This window comes from Drosophila pseudoobscura, chromosome X (genome assembly GCF_009870125.1).
Source record: "Drosophila pseudoobscura strain MV-25-SWS-2005 chromosome X, UCI_Dpse_MV25, whole genome shotgun sequence".
NCBI classification, from domain to species: domain Eukaryota; kingdom Metazoa; phylum Arthropoda; class Insecta; order Diptera; family Drosophilidae; genus Drosophila; species Drosophila pseudoobscura.
The window spans coordinates 50,748,788-50,766,841 of NC_046683.1; the positions used below are offsets into that span (position 1 = coordinate 50,748,788).

General features: G+C 46.0%; 1 protein-coding gene across 2 annotated transcripts in view; it reads right to left on the bottom strand.

Moving 5' to 3' along the window:
* LOC4813165 (uncharacterized) overlaps positions 1–18,054 on the bottom strand; it is a 47,613-nt gene that overhangs the window by 28,843 nt on the left and 716 nt on the right. Inside the window, exons 3-4 of one of the 2 annotated variants that reach the window (XR_001453181.2) lie at positions 17,523–18,046; positions 17,360–17,464 (exon numbers count right to left, since the gene is read on the bottom strand). Coding sequence is in view for 1 of the 2 variants with exons in the window: in XM_001353698.4 (XP_001353734.4) it covers positions 15,952–16,144 (193 nt within the window). In the remaining variant the exon portion in view is untranslated. Of the gene's footprint in view, positions 1–15,951; positions 16,938–17,359; positions 17,465–17,522; positions 18,047–18,054 lie in introns of those variants that run through there. The other variant, XM_001353698.4, reaches the window with a different exon arrangement.

Consider the following 18,054-nt stretch of genomic DNA (forward strand, 5'->3'; position numbering starts at 1 on the left):
AGGTTACACCGCCCTGTGGGATATCTTGCTAAACAAATTATGAGGTCAGTAATGGCACACTCCTTTGTAATGGGATCTTCATTTTTGATAGATCTTTTTGGGAGTCCCTCAATTATTCATTTTGGAATCATCTCCCAGCTTCCACCAGCTTGCGTAAAAGTAATTGTATGATAGAGAAATTATGCTCAGATCGGAAGATCAAGTCGAAACTTGAACCCCCGTTTAACCCACGGAATACCCAAACTGCTTCACTTGGAAGCTCCCTGGCTCCCTCTATCTCTCGCCCTTTCTGCTCTATTTCCTTATCTGTCCCTTTTCCCCGTCCCTTCTTTAGCACTCGATAAATAAACCGTTGTTACAGTGTTGCAAACGTTATATTTCAATTAGCATAGCATTTCCATAGCGTAGCCAGCATTTATGCGGCGATAAGTTTTCTTCAATTAAAACTTTTGCCACAAAAGACACACACAAACACACACACAGACACACACACACAACAGAACACTCCACTCGTACACACAGCCACAGACATATGGAATATTTGGAGGCAAACTTTTGCATAAATTTTAATGAATCTAATTCGAGTGGAGAGCGCCGCCAACTTTTGTTACTTCATAAATCTGATGGCGCATCGGATGGAGTACTTTTTGTGTAAGTAAATATAATTTTGAGGCGCCACTAATAACACACTTCCGTTGTTGCCTCTGACTCTGTCTCTGCCTCTGCCCCTGCTCTATTTTTGAGGGGTTTTCCCCTCCACAACAATGGCGACGGCAACGACTTCCGCTCTGAGACACACACACAAACAACAAAAAAATAACAAAAAACAACACACACCCACACACATACATATGTAGGGAAAAGCCGCTTGGGGGATTACCCCGGAATACGTACCAGGAGTACGGTTCTACGTGTTTTTTTTTGTTTGTATGATTTTTTTGTTTTCACAAGTTTTATTTTATTTTTTTATTTTTTTTCGTAGTTTTATTTCATATTTTTTTCCAACTTCTTCTCTGATAGGTGGCTCCTTTTGATTTAAAAACAATTCTCAAAAAAAATGTTCAACGCACGCTGTGTGGATGCAACGGATCGAGGAATGGAATGCTTCTGCCTCTGCTGCTGCTGTTGGGGAGCCCCGGTTGCTGGCTAAAGTCGAACCGCAAGCAACAGACAGCGAACACAGACTGAAAGCTGGAGCTGAGGCCTCGTGTTCGGCGCGCAAAAACACTGCTTTTTTGCAAACTGTTGAAAAATCGCACGGAAAATGTGTAGTGGAAACGCACACACGAGCGCACACACGAAGACCACACGAAGCCACGAGGCAGCAGGCAGCAGCAGGCAGCAACAAGAACAACAACTAGCAACAGCAGATGTAGAGCCAAAGCCAAAGCCGAAGCCACAGTGCCGCCAGAGCCAGAGCCCCAGAGCCAGGGCCGAAGCTGGAGCTCCAAAACGATGCTCGTGGTGTACACATGTTGCAAGCAGCATCATCTCAGCGGCAAATGTTGCTTGGATGCCACAAACGTGCGCATGAGAAAATGTTGCTAAACGTTTAATAGTGTTGTTGTTTGTGTTTTGGATACCCTGTAAGCGAAATTAGCAGGGATACAGCCGATTGTTTGGAGATTGTCTGGATATGGGGAGATTCTACTGTTAACCGTTGATACATCCACATGAGGTCCATAATAACCCAAATATGATAGAAATCCACCATCCACTTTATGTTCTAAAAGTACTACTTAAAATAATCTCGCGTCGTGTAGCAACGCCCCTCGGTTTGAGGTATGAGCTTCTGCATGGACTACGTGCCGATCTTCGACTGATGGTGCTTCTAAAGTAATCCCATCATCAAGATATATGTAATTTCAAAGATATACTTGTATAGCTTGTTGTAAAGAAATCAACAAAGAAAAGTGATTATCTTTAGCTACCGCTTCGAGGGGTATCTTTTAGTCCGAATTTCATTTATAGAATTCCTACATGTTGTTGTTGGTGTTGCCCGTTTGTTCGTTTAGGCGGGAAAAATATGTGTGTTGTGGTAGCCAGAACTCAGAACCCAGGAGCCAGAAGAAGCGGCTTTTGTAAGCTGCAGCAACCCAGCCATGTAGCAGTGATTATTTTGTCAATTGCAGTGACACAAAGGCATGGCATCTATCTCTAATGCCGGGGTCCCAGCCCCTCCTTCTACTCCTTCTTTGGCGATTATTTCGTTGTTGTCTTTTGTTCATACAAAGGATGGGGAGGCGATTCAAAGGGGATAAAGGGGGGATCCTAAGTAGTTGCGGATTGTTTAGAGAGCGCTTTGAGGGGCATTCAATTGATTCCCATGAATGCCGCATCGAGTGGCAGCAACATCAAAGCGTGTTTCCACTCTTTGTAATGGATCTAGCCAGCCAGAGATACATCTACATCTACACCTACATCTGTATAAATCTCTCTGTATTGATTGCATCAATGGTTCTGTATAATTTACTTAGCTGATTAGTGGAATAAGCCGATTATGCAAATGTTTTTGCCATGCTCAAAAACAACAAAATAAAAGGACAGAGTGCGAGTGTAAATGAGTGTAAATGTGTGTGTGTGGAAAATTCCAAAATGAAATCATTTTCATTTGCACAAATAAAAGGCAGACAGGCAGAAACCCATTGCAAATGAATATTTAATAAAATACACGCATATTTTATATATTTAAAATCAATTAAAATATTTCCAACAAGAATCCATTTCCACTTCTCTGCTCCTTGAAGCGGCAGGCAAACGGCAGGCTTTTGTCCGGCGCAACCCCCCACCCCCCACTCACCCACTCACAGACATCCATGGAATCCATTTTGCGGTAGCTCGTGTTTAACCAACTAAAAACTATTTTATTGTTACCACACTTGATGGCTGTTTTTCCCACACATTTGCCACGCATGCAGCCCTACAGTCGAACAATAATTTCCATGCTCTCATTGAATAATATATGCCTTGGATAATTGCTGGAATTGAATGCGGAAATCAAGAAGAACCAGGTAATACGCAGACAAGAGCATGCAGAGCTCTTATGTGTCTTGAAGACAAGGCTTTAAAATCTATCAATCAATAAAGAAGAGTTCAAGCTGACTAGTCCATACTCCGTGTTCCAAAGAAAAATATAAACAATTTGGGTTTGTTTCAATGGCAACACTAATTGCAGTTGATATTAATGGACTCTTACAATGGGATTACTTGACTGCACCAACAAGGAGCCATAGACGAAGATCCACGCGGATTCCAGGCAGAATCGCATCCAACAGACCGAGAGGCGCTGCTGCACGACGCGTGAGTATTTCAAGAAGAAAACAATACAGTTATTAGACCTAATAACAGCCGCAAAACAAAATCTAGCTAGGATCAGATGGAGTTTTGCCTATTATACGAGTAGGTTTAAGATCGATTGCTGCTTCTGCCAGATATGTGCCAAATTCTGTGTACCCAACCACGTATCCATATCCGTATCCATTTGCAGTTCAATTCTTACCTTTCTCCCCCCCAAAAAACATTCCCTAATGGAACACTTTAATCATCTTTTACCACCATTAAAGACCTCTGCAGTCATTAAGTTCGCTTTGAGAGAGTAAAACGGAAATGTTCTTGGTGGCAAAAAAAAAAAAATGAAAATCAACAATTTACAAATTGAAGCGCAGGCCACAAAACGGATCTAGCGCAGCCCGCACCGCCCCCACAGGCCCCCCACAATTGGTTTCCATTTCCTCATCAAATTAAATGAAACGAAATCAAATGAATTGCAATAAAATGGAATACAATCGAGTCGCCCCGGAAGAGTCGACTGTGACTGTTGCAAGCAGCTCCGCTCTGGCGAAAGCGAACCAAATTAACGAAAATCATTTCAACAGCTCCTGGCGCCAGCCCCAAAGACCCCACATCCAAAGGACTCCTCGCCGTGCCTTCCAGAGGATGCCATAGAAATGCTGGTAATTAAGCGCTCTTGAGCTCACCGGCAAAAAAAGAAAAAAAAAAAAACAAAAGAAAAAACGAAATGTTTTAAATACGTTGTGGAAAAACATGAAAAATGAAACGAAACACAACAAATTAAAATGGAATTTAAACGGGAATAAAGAAGCGACGAAGGCGTGGCAGGAGCAGAATACGAAGCACGAAGCAGCCAGCACCCAGCAGCCAGCAGCCAGGACTGAGAGCAAACAAGTCCCATGTCCCAAAAAGCAAGGAGCAAGGAACAACTAAAAGCATTTCCGGCCAAGAACAGAACCCATGGAATGCGCTAAAAGTATGCAAACGCCAAGGAAAAGGCTCTCCAGTAGAGTAGCTGAAAGTCGACAAGGTACCACGACCACGCCCACAATACTGGAGCACTCTGCCGCAGCAGCAGAAACAGCAGCAGCAGCAACAGCAAGTCCCAACAAATTTCTTTATAATATACAAAGGAAATGCCAAACGGAGGCGACTCAAACAAGCAGACAAACACAAACACAAAACCGTCAGCCCCCACCCCTCCCTCAACCATTTGTGGGCGAGAAGGGTTCCATTTAGAGGGAATTTTCCGAGGAATACGAGGAGTGCGTGCGAGGAGTGTGGGTCCAAATGTGACACAAACATGTGTATGTGTTCAGCTGGTGCCGTGGCAACAACAAAGGAGGCAAGCTAGCAACAGCAAAAGGATTACCAAAGAGGCAGGCAAGCAAGCAGGCAGGCAAGCAAGCAGGCAGGCAGACAGAAGCAGGAACAAGAACAGCAAGAGCCGGAGAACGAACGGGGAAAGGCAAGCGACTTACGTGCGTTAATAATACGCATACGACACGTTGTACGGACTCTGAATCTGCCACTGACTTCGGCTGTGGCCATACATCAAAAACGGGAGAAAACGTAGCCCGGAGCCATGTCAACAGGGAGGAAGAATAGAGGCAGGAGCCGGAGTCAGAGTCGGCGTCGCAGTCAGAGTCAGAGCCGGAGTCGGAGTAGGAGCAAGAAGCGGCCTTGATTAGGTTTGCAGCATGACTGACTTTCTTCCAAGGCAGGAACCAAGACACTCCTCCTTTTCGAGGCCGTGTGGCTGGAGACCACGTCTGTCCTTGGCAAACGCATAAAATGTATTTAACACACAATTTATGTCTGCACGAGAGGCGCAGAGGCGCTCAAATTTACAGCCCACAGGCAACTGGCGGGGCTTCAGGTTTATTTTATTAGAGTAACGCAGCAGCAAGAGCAGCCAGTGCAGGCAAAGGAGTCCTGAGTCCGGAGTCCCGAGTCCCTAGTCCCGACTCCTTCCTGCTTTCCTGCTTTTGTGTGCCAGAGCCATTTGTTCTACACATAAATTGGCCCGCGGGGCCATCAAGCAAAAATCATATGTTTTATACATGGCAAAAGTTGGCCCACAGTCTGCCAGGGCGAAAAAAAAGTTTAATAGACCTGGCTTTAATATTTCAGATTTTTCGCTCTCTCCTCTCCTCTCTCTCTTGCTCTCTCTCTCTCTCTCTGTGCTACGGATTGAACAAAAAGTTTTTATTTTGATTTTATGACTTTGGCTGTTGCGCAATGAGGACATGGCTTGAACTCTGAACCCTGAAAGGGGGAAAGTTTTGTGCAGTAAACTATGGTAGCCCCCACTGGGATTATTATGATGGAAAAATGATTGACTATGCAAATTGTCTGCCCTAAGAATGGGAGTATGTACAACATTATTATAGTACAAATAATTCAAAGGAACTCGCAGGATGGCAGCTCTAGGGAACTATAGAGAATGGTCAGAGGAGATAAATGAAAGTAAGAACCATCTATCGCTGATCCTCTCAAGAAAGGTTCCCCTTAATAAGACTGAAATTCTGTTTTACAAATAAATAAATCTTAAAGGCCTGTCCCCGCCCCCCACTCGTCCTCCGAAAGTTGACAAACAAACAAAGCCTCTCAGACAATTGCCCAGCTGAAAACTGGCGAAAATTCCGAATGTACATACATATGTGTTGTACCGCAAATGTGCTGCTCCTTCACATGTGACGCTTCCCAAAAAAAAAAAAAAAAAAAAGCGGCAGGAACAAATAAAAGGGAAAACTTTTAATTTTCCGCAAAATGTTTTGCGGAACCTTTTCTTAACAAGAACTTTTCATTTTTAATTAAATGGCAGACACAGGGTCCCAGTCCTACGAGACCCTTCCCCTTTCCTTTCCCTCCTTCAGAGAGAGTTGGGGACGAGCGTGGGATAGTGAGCGGGTGTCCAGGAAAGTTGTCTGCGGCAAAAGAGCACCGCAACAGCAACAGCAACAACAGCAAAAGGCAGAGAATAAAGGCCCAGCGTTCCAGTTACAGTTCCAGTTCCACTTCCAATTCCACTTCCAGTCCCGCCCTCCCACAATAAAGCTCAATTAGTTAACGGCGAGCGCGCGCTGCTCAATCAAAGAGCGCACACGGTTTCCGCTCAGTCCGCTGCCCCTGCCCCTGCCCCTGCCGCAGCCGCAGCCCCTGCCCCTGACCCAGCCCACAAATCGTGCATTATTATTTGTTTGTTCGGGGGCTGCTTATCAGCTGGAGCCCCGAAGACTCAGATCTGAATTCCCAGTCACTCACACAGGCACTGTGGGTGTCAATAGATTAAGCTGCCAAAGGGGCGATCTGCAAGGGCATTTCATTTTTTTTTTCCACAAATCAGCCTTTTGACAATATCTCCTCATTTTAATCATTCTTGAATTTTTCGACAAATTATCACTGGATAATGCTGGCATTCATCCCACTGTGCATAGTCGGACTCGGGCGTAGGGGCAATTGCAGTCACGCATCTCACGATTGCGCTATTATATTCTCACCTTATGATGACTGACTGCAAGGCAGCCCCGGCCCCAGCCCCAGCCCCAGACTCGACCCGAAACTGGGATTGGGTTTGGGTTTGGGTTCGGGTTGGATGGATGGATGGATGATGGGACTCCAACGGGGAGTGGCACGGGGTAGTGGTGCTCGCAAGGCAATTGAAAAGCCGCAAACAATAATTGCAGTTACCTAAGCCAAAGCCCCCGCCAAAACCGCAGCAATTTTTGTTGCTGTTTTGCCCCTGAAACGGGAAAGGGAATGCGGAGTGCGGAGTGCGGAATGCGGAATGCTCATCCTGTTCTTAGAAGCAGAAGATGGGCCCGGGAGGGAGGGAGGGTGAGAGAGCGATGAACGCGAATTAGGCAAATTGTCTGCAATTTCTGTGGGCTCCCTTTCGCGTTGCAACGTTTTGGGTTTTTTTTTTCGGCTCTCTCGAGAGATTACTGGCCATCGATTGTCTTTGTTTAAATGTTCGTGTTGCGGGGAAACTGTGTTAAGATTTCTCTGTTGTTCTGGTTTTCATAATTCCTATTCCCTATCCACTTTCCCATCAGCCCCGTAGCGGGTTCACGGGTTCAGCGGGCCGCACTTGTGTGTCATCCTGCCTGCCTTCCTCCACTCTCTCTCTCGCTCTCTCTCTCTCTTTCTCTCTCGCGTCTCTGATCCGTTTCTATGCAGTTGCCCTGCAGCCATTTTTTTTTAGTTGTCGAGGACGACACCCACACCAGCCAGCCGCCGACCCTCCGTCGAGTGAAGCACCTTCATTAACATACCAACTGCAGTGCGTGAGTGGGGGAGTGGGGGGGATTGAGCGAGGTAGTAACATCCATGCTGGGGAGGATTGCCCGCCGCCTGTGGGTAAGGAATTTCCAGCTTCGTGGCTTGGAATTTGCTGTAATCCGATACAATTTAGCGGCTTAAAGCTTCTGCCTGCTTGACGCTCAAGTTTCTCGTCATCTTCTGCTCCTTTCCGTTGTTGTTTCTGTTATTGCTACCTCCCCCTCAGCGCTAGAGAGAGAGAGAGAGACAGAGGGAACTCCAGCAAGGCACGCGTTTCGCATTTTCTCTTCTTTGGATTCCGCCTTTGCCTTTGTTTTGAGTTCCCCTGTCATATGGCCATCTCTATCACTCCTTTTCGTTAGGGTTACTCTGTGTGTGCGGCTCCAGGGCTCTACCAGTGCTCTTTCAATGGAGGGGATTAGAAGCCACTCCAATGGTTCTCTATCGCTCTTCCTTTCCTTCTCCTAACTCCCCATCTCCCTCTCGGAGTTCACAGTTAAGGCGAATATTTATCAGCAAAAATATCATACATACATATACATACATTGAAAACAACTGTTATATATGTATTTCTTTCAGTGCAAACTGCACATTTACCTCGCATCAAATATTCTACAAAATTCGCTTTTCATACATTCTTTCTTTCTTTCTCTTCCACTGAACCACTCAGAAATGCAACAAAACAAAACAAAAATCTTATCAAAAATACAAGAAACAAAATGTACTTTCGTCTGTCCAAGACTTTGGTACCCTTTAATAGTAGTTGTTCCAAATTGCAGCAAAAAGAGCGGCCTATGATTCGATTCGATTACCGATTCAGATCTTGATCCAGAATATATCCACATACTCGTGCATAGAAGTGCATCTCTGAGCTGCTCAAAATGGAAGTACCCTCTTCGAAGAGGGTATTCAAATAAAACGAAGATAGTGCAAGAGGAAGTAAGAGCCAAATAGAATAGAGAATGCGGCGGGGGGAAGGTGCATACGAAATGCATGTATGAAAAAATCTAAACAATTTCGCCAACAACTTTGCTGACGGCTCGAAAAGGATTACATAACAGTGGAAGGCGGCAGGTGGTGGGGTGCTGGGGTGCAGAGGGGAGGAGCCCTGGAATCGGGAAGACACCAGCTGCTGTTGCTGCCATATGGTAATTGTTTTTTTTTTTTTGTTACATCACGTTGTAGCTGGAAACCGAAATCCGCAACATTCGCTATTCCTGTTCCGAGCAATGTTTGTGCTGCACTGCTGCATGCAGTGAAAGGGCAGGCACACCGCACACCGCACCCCGCACACCGCCCAACCCACAGGCGGTTGTAATTGCGTTCATACATAATTATGATGGAAAGCGAGAGAGGGTGAGGGAGTGCGGGAGGGAGAGGGAGAGGAGGGGCACTCAAGGTGTACGAGTACATTGCGAGAGCCGAGAGTTATGCTACATTTAAACCAAATTGACTTCGTTGCGGGTGAGTTGGAGACGGGAATCGGTAGCGACTGGAATTAAAGCTGCCTACATTCGTGCGAAGCAAAACGAAAGATAAATGGCAACAAGGAGAACGGGATAGAGAGGGAGAGAGAGAGCGTAGCGTAGCAGAGGTCGAGCGAAAGCAGCCGTCAGCCAAGTACCGTTTATTTTTCACTTTTTGCCACTCGACGCGACCCTTTAAATGGCAACATTTTCACCACACATACACACACTCTCACTCATCCACAGTGGGTTAAATAACGCCCCGCATTATTTAATTCAATGTTGAAGTCGCGGCTAGTACTGTCTCTTTCTCGCAGCAGGTGGAAGAGCAGGAGCAGGAGAGGCAGGAGCGGAGGAGCAGCAGCAGCTGTAGGAATAAATATACCTTGCTTCTGAATCTGCAATTGCTGCGGTTCTAGTTGTTGTGGCTCCTGCAAATATTCATAAAATCAACTCATGCAGGAAATGCAAAAGAACAAGAGAACGAGAGGGTGGAGCGGGTGGAGAGGGGGGTTTAAGTGGGAGGTTGAGTAGTAGAGGGGATGGGAGGGGGGCACAGAGTTGCACAGTGAAACGCAACTCAAATATTTGTTTGATTGGGTTTAGTTACTGTTCGCAAATACATACATATGCAAGAGCAGGCATGCACACAAATACATGCATACATACATATGTATGTGTATATGTTAGTACAGTGAAAGCCCTCTATGCAGACCCTTTGTTTAGCCCCTACCTAGTGCGGATATACGATCATTCACTGTACATACATATATGTATGTATGTATGTAAATGTACCCAAAGTCTGTTTGCTTTGGCGGCCAGCATACATAGAAATATGGAATATTTATCTAATGTTCATCAAACGGAATCCCCCCAAACAGAAGAAGAATCCAAAACGGGAGAGCAAGCAATGACATCGAACTCTAGAGCATGTCCAACAAAGGCCCCACATGTTGCAGTGATAGATATTATTGATAACGGTCGAATGGACTAATCATTACTGTAAGCAAACCTCTAAACAGAACACAAGATAAATTTCTCAATTTACAGAGTGTAAGCCCGGAACTCCTTTGGCCATGACATGAAATCCCAGCCCGTCGCACACCTGTGCCTGCTTCCCACCCCCTCCCCCCTCCCCCTTTTTCTCCTGCTCTTCCTGTCGCAGTAAAAAGTCAATTTACGGCCCATCCCCCAGAAGTTAGGCCCCGGCCAAACGACACTTAAATGAAGTACACACACGCATAGGAAGTTACATCCTTATACACGTAAAGTGCTTGGTGTTCTTGGTATGGTGCATGGGCGGCGGGCACAAAATCAATATCACATCAATTTCCAGCATTTTTAAGGCTTCAACGATCCAATCCGCCACTCCACCACTCCACTGCGGGGCAAACCTGTCATTTTTTCAATTAAATTATAAAAATTACCAGCAAAATCCCAGACCAAGCCAAGGGGAACTCCTCTGCCTCTCTTCCTCTGTTCCTCTCTTTCCCTCTTCCGCTCTTCCACTTTTCCACTCCCCGCATATTCTGAGAAGGTGACGGAGGAGACTTAAGCACGTGCTGTCAACGAGGGGACAAACGGAAGGAAGGGCCGAACAAAACCAGACTGGAAAGGGGACGCACAGTCTCTCTCTTTTCTCTCCTGTGCCTTGTTACCTCCACCTTGGCAGCAATTAATTCTGGTAACATAATCTTCACTTACAACTTTATATGACACTAAATCAGTGCGAAGTGTGTGAGGCGAGTGCTGGGGGGAGTGCCGAGTGGCAAGTGGCAAGTGCCGAATGTCGAGTGTCGAGTGCTTGTGCCCCAATTTGGCTGCATATTAGAGCAGCATCGAATGGTGCTTCGAGTGTGTGTGTGTGTGTTTTGTTGTGGGGGCGTTGCCGAGCGGCCGAACTGATTTACAAGCCCCCCAATTATGTATCTGTGTGTGTGTGTGTGTTCCCCGAACGCAACGAAATTCAACGCTTTCTGAGCCGAAATTTAATTAGTTCCATTTAAAAAGCAGCCCCAAAAATAATCCCAGGAAAAGAGGGGAGGAATTCTTTCCGCATATTTGCACGCCAGCCGATAATTATCGCTTGAAATTCGGTCAGAGGTTGACTTCCCCCAAAACGCGAACGAGATCTCCTTTGGGATTCATCTGCATGCCAGACCCCAAAACACCTGATATGCAGTGCACCTACACGTACGACGACGATGACGACGACGAGGGCCACAAAAGAGAACACACAAAAACAGAGTGTGAGAATGCGGGAGAAGAGAAGAGACTGCGAGTGTGAGTGGGGGAACTCTTGCGGAAAGATCTTTTGCACGCACATTGACCATTTCATTTTCACCCGAGTCAGAGCCAGATTCAGAGCCAGAGTCAGAGCCAGAGTCAGAGTCAGGGCCGAAACGAACGTGCCGGCAGCAGCCCAGCGGGGGGAACAGCAGCGGTTGATAACCAGATGTGGGGATTGTTCCATGTGATTTACAGACGATTACGTGATTTCTTCAATGTGTAATGGGGTCTTTGTTGGAGTCACTGAATGTTTATTAACTTGAAATTTCTTTGTTAAACGAACAAAAAAGAAAACGTTTACTTTTGTTGGAAGATCTCTTTCGGGTCTTAGGCTCTTATTTAGAGAGAGAATTACAGAAAGAATTCCCTTGGCTAAAATAATGATCCGATTGCAACATATTGGTTCTATCGCAGACCTTGGCCCATCTCAAATTTCTTTGGATTGCCCTACAACATCTTCTTCAAGATCTTTCTTCGCAGCTCACAGGCAATTACCGAAAGCTATTATCAATTAGAAATGCAAGGCCCACCAATCCCAATCGAATGCAAGTGAAATCCAAAGAAATGCAACGCCCGCTGCGAGAGGGAGTGGACTGTGGAGTGTGTGGGGTTTGTGTGGGGTGTGTGTGGTGGATGCCACGCACCCATACCGTACGCTTAACTTTTCGACATGTTTCACATGTGATGAAGATTAAGTAGAAAATAATTACAAGCTGGGGAGCCGTAGCAGGAGACGTACATGTACATATACTCGCAGCTGTGTGTGCGATCGCGATCGCTTTGTGATAGGCGCGGTGCGGCGGATCGGGCGGATCGGACGGATCGGCGGATCGGTAGATCGGCGAGCGTGTAATTACATAAACGGCGATGTCAGTGCGGTGACAGGACGGCGTCATCGGAACTGCCAGACGACGACCGACAGTCGCTCACCCAAGTTCAAGTCTGAATTCGACTCGCACTCGGAGTTCGAGTTGGAGTTGGAGTCGGAGACGGAGTAGGAGAGTCAGTCGATCATCAATCGTGCGAACTTTCCAAGGTCCGCCCACTTGCAGGACGGACGGGGGGTAAACACGTTATTCTGTGGATATCATTGCAGTCCACGTATAAAAGGCATAAAGCACCAACAGCACAGCACCACCGCCAGGTCGCCGCTTTACCTGTTCTCATGCCTGGCACATAAATTGCAAAAGAAACCAAAAAACAAAAACAAAAACGAAAAAAGGGCCAAATCAGCGTGTAAGATGCTGCCCCGTACGAGCACTGGCACACGGGGCCCCATAAATTTTAAAGTAATTTTCTCTTAGCCCCCAAATAATTTATGGGAAAATATTAACGCTGCCCCAAATACCCGGCGACCCAGAGATGGATCCTAGGGCCCCAACCAAGTTATCCCAGATATCTTGACCCAAAACTATCACAAATAGAGTAATTAAATAAATGTTCCATCGGTTATCCTGCAATCTACAAGCACCATCTGCCATCTACCATCTACACAAGAACATCACAGAGCGCTTTGAGAACTTTTTGCAATGGAATTTCGGTTTTGGGTTGAATTATTGCGACGGAACGGGGCTCCCCCCCGCCCTTCTATCAGGTCACGATTATCTGCATACGCAGCCGGCAATAATAATTTCAAAATTGGTGCACTTAAGCGAGAGGATTCGATCCATCTGCCTGGATACTGAGCCAGAAGAAGAAGAAGGGTTTTCGGTGGGTTGGTGGGTGGGGGGGGGCTGGGGATAATCATAATTTTAAAGTTATTTTGTTGCTGTGTGTTGCGGTAAAATTATTGAGCAATATGCTGATCTGTAAAATCATAAATAAAAATATTTGTACTTCGGTTCGGGGGATCCACCTTCATCTTCCAGCTTCAACCTCAGCTCCGGCTCCAGCTCCAGCTCCCACTTCGTCCTGCCTTCTGCCACCTCCTTGAGCTCTCTTCCTTGCAGATAACTTTTATGTTATTAGGTGAGAGAGTTGGCTTTCGGGGCCAAAATCTTTGCTCGGCTCCTCGGTCCGGCCCCTTGTGTCTGCCACGACCCTGGACCCTGGACCCTGGAACCTGGCCCTGGACATGCGGCGGTTATATTCCGCTTGGGGCTTAACGATTGATAAAGTCTTTTTATTTACAAGCTGATAATGATGGTGTAGGTGCAGGCTTTTGGCATTGCGACGGTTTTTCATGTAATTTATGAGCAATTTGCAGACGATTTTCAAGACGACCACGAATCCCCCCCTCAGACAATATGCGGAATGTACAGAGGGAGAGAGTGCAGGAATCACAGCAAGTGGTGGAGTGTTTGTGTGTGTATGGGGAGGGTGAGTGAGCGGGTTAAGTGAAAGATCTATAAACGGAATTTATGGGAATTAAACAACTTATAAAAGATAGTTTTTTACTTATAGAATGCATCATAAGAGCGCGGGGCACTTGTGTCCACTAGGTCACATTTGCGAACTGATTCGCTGTTCAAAATTTCCGCTAAGCGAATAGACCGTTCGTTTCGAATGGCAAGAAGAATGGACCATTCACCCCGAGCTATTCGTGATTTCTTTTCTAATGAAATACCAAAGAGATGCCGATAATTCAAAAACGATTTTCGGGAAAAATTAAAGTATTGCTTTACCAGCCAGAAAGTCTCCTGTTCTATTTTAAGTGAATGGTGAATTGCCAGTCAAGCGTGAACGTTGGATGAACAGTTCCCATAAGCGAACAGACACATAACATAGGTAGGTAGGTTGCTATGGAAAAGAATAGAGGCCAAAGTACATACAAAACTAGATCATTCGCGAATTGGAATATTTTTTTAACGAAACTGTGGCATTAATCGATTTACAACTCAAAGACCTCTACGAATTTCAGCTAGACAATCGAAAACTATTTTGTAACATTGATAACCATCTGAAAAAGGGTCAGAAGATAGTTTCTCGTTCTCTGTTGCTCTCCCTCTCCCTGAAACCCATTAAAGTGTCACAACAAAACGCTGAACTCATTTTTTGATATCGCACTGGGCAGCAACCAAAAGCCATAAAACAAGCTAGTTTATAGGAAATGGGGGATAGGGGAGAGTGGATTGTGGATTGTGGATAGTGGAAAAACAGAAGACCCTGGCCACGAACTAATAACACGAACGCCTAAATGGACTCAATAGCCAAAAGTGTCAACGCCAGACCGCAACAGGAGTGAGAGAGGGAGGAGAGAGAGAGAGAGACGACCTATGTCTAAGCCGATTATGGGCCACGACTTTTGGGAACGGAACGCACATAAAAATGTCTCTCTGGCTGTCAGCCAGGCAGTCAGGCAGGCAGGCAGGCAGACGATTCGGTGATCTTCCAGAATCGTGTTAAGCGTGCTCTGGAGCCCAAGGAGTTGGGGGAGGGGTTCTTCTACTTGTTTACTTGTTGGTGGTGTCGATGTCTTACCACTGCTCTGGCTATGACTGTGGCTGCGGCTGACGCTGCGGCTGCGACTTTGGCTGTTGGTGCTGTCTGTGTCCCTCGGCTGATGATTGTCATTAACATCAAATTACCACAAGTCAAAGTCATGTTCACCAAAATAAAAACCCAAGAACTGTGATCGCCAGACGCAGGGAGACAGAGGAGAGGCAGCGGCAGAGTCTCCACCGTCATCATCGGCTCAGACAGATAGTCGGCGGCACTTAGGTGGAAAGTTATGGAGCAGAAATGAAATGGGAGAAGCGCAGGCGCAACCACATCTGAAAAAATGAAGGAATCTGCTGATGGAATGGCGCTGGCACTTGGGCGCTACACCTCGTTGGCCATTGGGACAAATCTGTGGTGACACCTGATTGCGGTCTGAGTTGGAAAACAGATCACAGAAAGGAGTGCGCAATGATAGGAGGATATCTAAACATGGATTATCCAAAGGCCTATTTTTTCTTTGATAGCTCTCTGGAGCTTTCCAAACTTCTCCTTCAATATCTGAGCAAAGGAATAGTAAGATATTATCTTCTGGCAGTCTCTGCGATATGCATAATTATGTTAAACACATTATATCCATTCATAAATCTTTTTAGCAGCGGACGAGATGTGCGCCAGTTCTGTGAGAATTCGAATAATGAGCAGATAGAAGATATTATTCATTCCAGTGAATGGAATGGAATGGATAGGGCTAGGTCTTGCTCTAGCTCTCGCTCTCATTTGTATTTGTCTGGCTTTGAGGAGGCTTCAGGCTTCAGGCCTAAGGTTTGAGGTATTTTGTAGGTGATAAAATGTTGCTTGGTTATTTATTATGCGGCGACACTCAAGATGAGGATGGGCTCCGATCCAGTGGCATGGACATGGGTCTGCTCGGAGACGGAGACGGGAATCACAAAATCTCAAAATCAAATCAATAAAAACCAGTCAAAAGCAACAACAAACCAGCAACCGAAACAGAAATAATTTTTAAGATGCAAATTATGCAAATGAGATGAGATTTCGTGTGGCCCAAGCCGAGAAATATTCGAAACCAAAACCGATATTCCACCTGACAAACCAAAAATCAATTTTTCTTTCTTGCCCAATTCTTTCCGATGGGCGCCATGTGGGCGGGGGGCGTGGCCTTACACATTCATATGGAAACGGAAAAAACAGAAACAGAAACCAAAAACAAAAAACTTACTGCGCCGAGAGTCGTCTGTGAGTGTTGCAGCATTGGGGGTACGACGAAGACGCTTCCAAAACAACATTTTGCTGATTGAATTTGTTGTCCGATTGATAAGATCGTTGATTAGTTTCGTTATGTGAACACGTTTAGGGTTATGCGGGTGTTTCTTTTTTTTTTTTTTTTGATTATTGCGAAATGCTGTTAACATTTGACAGAGCTCGCATTAATTATGAAAAGCAAATCGAAGCGCGGATCGGCACTGATTAACATAAAATTCGAATTACTCAGTGTTCCACCGGCACTAGACACATTCTTGAGTCATTCGCTGAGCACGCGCCACCCTCTGATGGAAGCAGTAAAAAAAAAAACAAAACCAAAAAAACTAACTGCGCCGGGAGTCGTCTGTTAGTGTTGCACACCCTGGGAATGGGACAGAATGGAGCGGGCGACAAGTCGTCCAAGCACAAGCACGCGCCGGGTTCAAATGCAACTGTAACTGCAGTCTGCAGTCGACGAGGGCAGAGCCGAGACCGAGACCAAGACCGAGCTTGGGCGTCCGAAAGTGGTGCGCGACACAAATTATGACTGCGCTCACACACACACAGACACACGGACAGTGGCAGCGACAGAGCGGCCGGCGTTTCAAGAAAGTTATGCTCAATGTGGAGCGATTAGCTCAGGTGTTTCTCGTTTTTCCCCTACTTCTTCTTTAGCAGCAGCGTTTTCGATTTGTTTTTGTCAAAGTCAAAGTGTCATGTGTCATCGGGTGAGACAGTGGACTCAATTGTGGGACCTGTCCCCGCCGCAAGTTTCCGCAAGAGCTTCCGTTAAGCGATTTTCACGCCCAAACACCCGGAGCCAGAGTAGACCCAGAGCCAGAGCCAAAGCCAAAACACTTCTGCCCCTCACGACGGTTAATTAACGAATAAAAAGTCGGTTTTTGTTACGAAAAAAAGTATATATATGAGCTTGGCTTAAACGCGTCTGGGCCCTGCTACTATCGTGCTCTGCTGCGGAGCTCCGTGCTACAATAAAAAAATAAAAAGAAAATATGTTACACCAAACAGTTGCGCCGACTGCGGACTGCCGGCGTAGCCGTTGGCGTTCACGTCAGCGTCACTGTCGACGTCGCCCAGCGCACATTGGGGCCAGTGGAGGCATAAAACAGGTGTAAAAACTGATATGAATGAATGAACTATAAACAAGAATGCTATTTAAGGGCTTGGCAACATCTGATAGGCCAGATCGAGATGAACCACTGAATGGACATAAAGTTTTATGTGTTTGGAGGGCGTGCTGGGGACAATTAGATGTTCGTAAAAAGATACTTTATGAACGGGTTTAGGAGGGTGACCACAATATGTCGTTGGAATTTGTCAATTATTTCCAGCAATTGACAATAAAAATTGATAATAAGACGTACCTCCTTAAAGATTCCGTGAAGTAGCAGAGAGAGAGAGAGCATCGCTGGTACCGTTGCATTGCTGGCTATCTGCATTTTTGCTGCTACAAATGCTGCGTCGGTTGGCTGTGGGTCAAACAATGGAATTTTCTTTATTTTCACCTTATTTCCAATTAAAACTTACCTCAAATATTATTAAAACACAATCCAAATATTTCCAGATTTATTCAGTGTGTGCACACTGGCGACAGAGAAGTCGCAGTCGCTGCCGACGCCAAAACCAGCACCAACACCGAAGCCAGCGTTGCGTTGGTGGCGGTTCAGTGAATTTCGCCGACTGCACTGTTGCTGCAGCTGCTGCTTCTGCTGACGTCTTGGGCTGTGGGCCAAAAATGTGTAACAACAACAGGTGATCGCTGGCTCGTGCAAAGTTCATAATGCACGCAAAGCTGAAAGACAGTCGGGAAATGTTTCTGGCTTTTGTTGCTCTTGTTCGCCTGCACATTTATTGCTTAACGCTTTGATGCGTTGACTGAGTTGTTCCTGCCGCCTGCTGCCGCTGTGCTGATCAACGTGCAATGGACAGTGGAGCCCGGAGCCCCCATGCTGGAGTAAACTTCTTCCTCATCATGCGGACGGTTGCCTCTCCTCTCCATTTGACATATTGCACTTGGCTTACCGCTGCCGGTTCGCTGCTTCTGCCGCAGTCTGTTCAT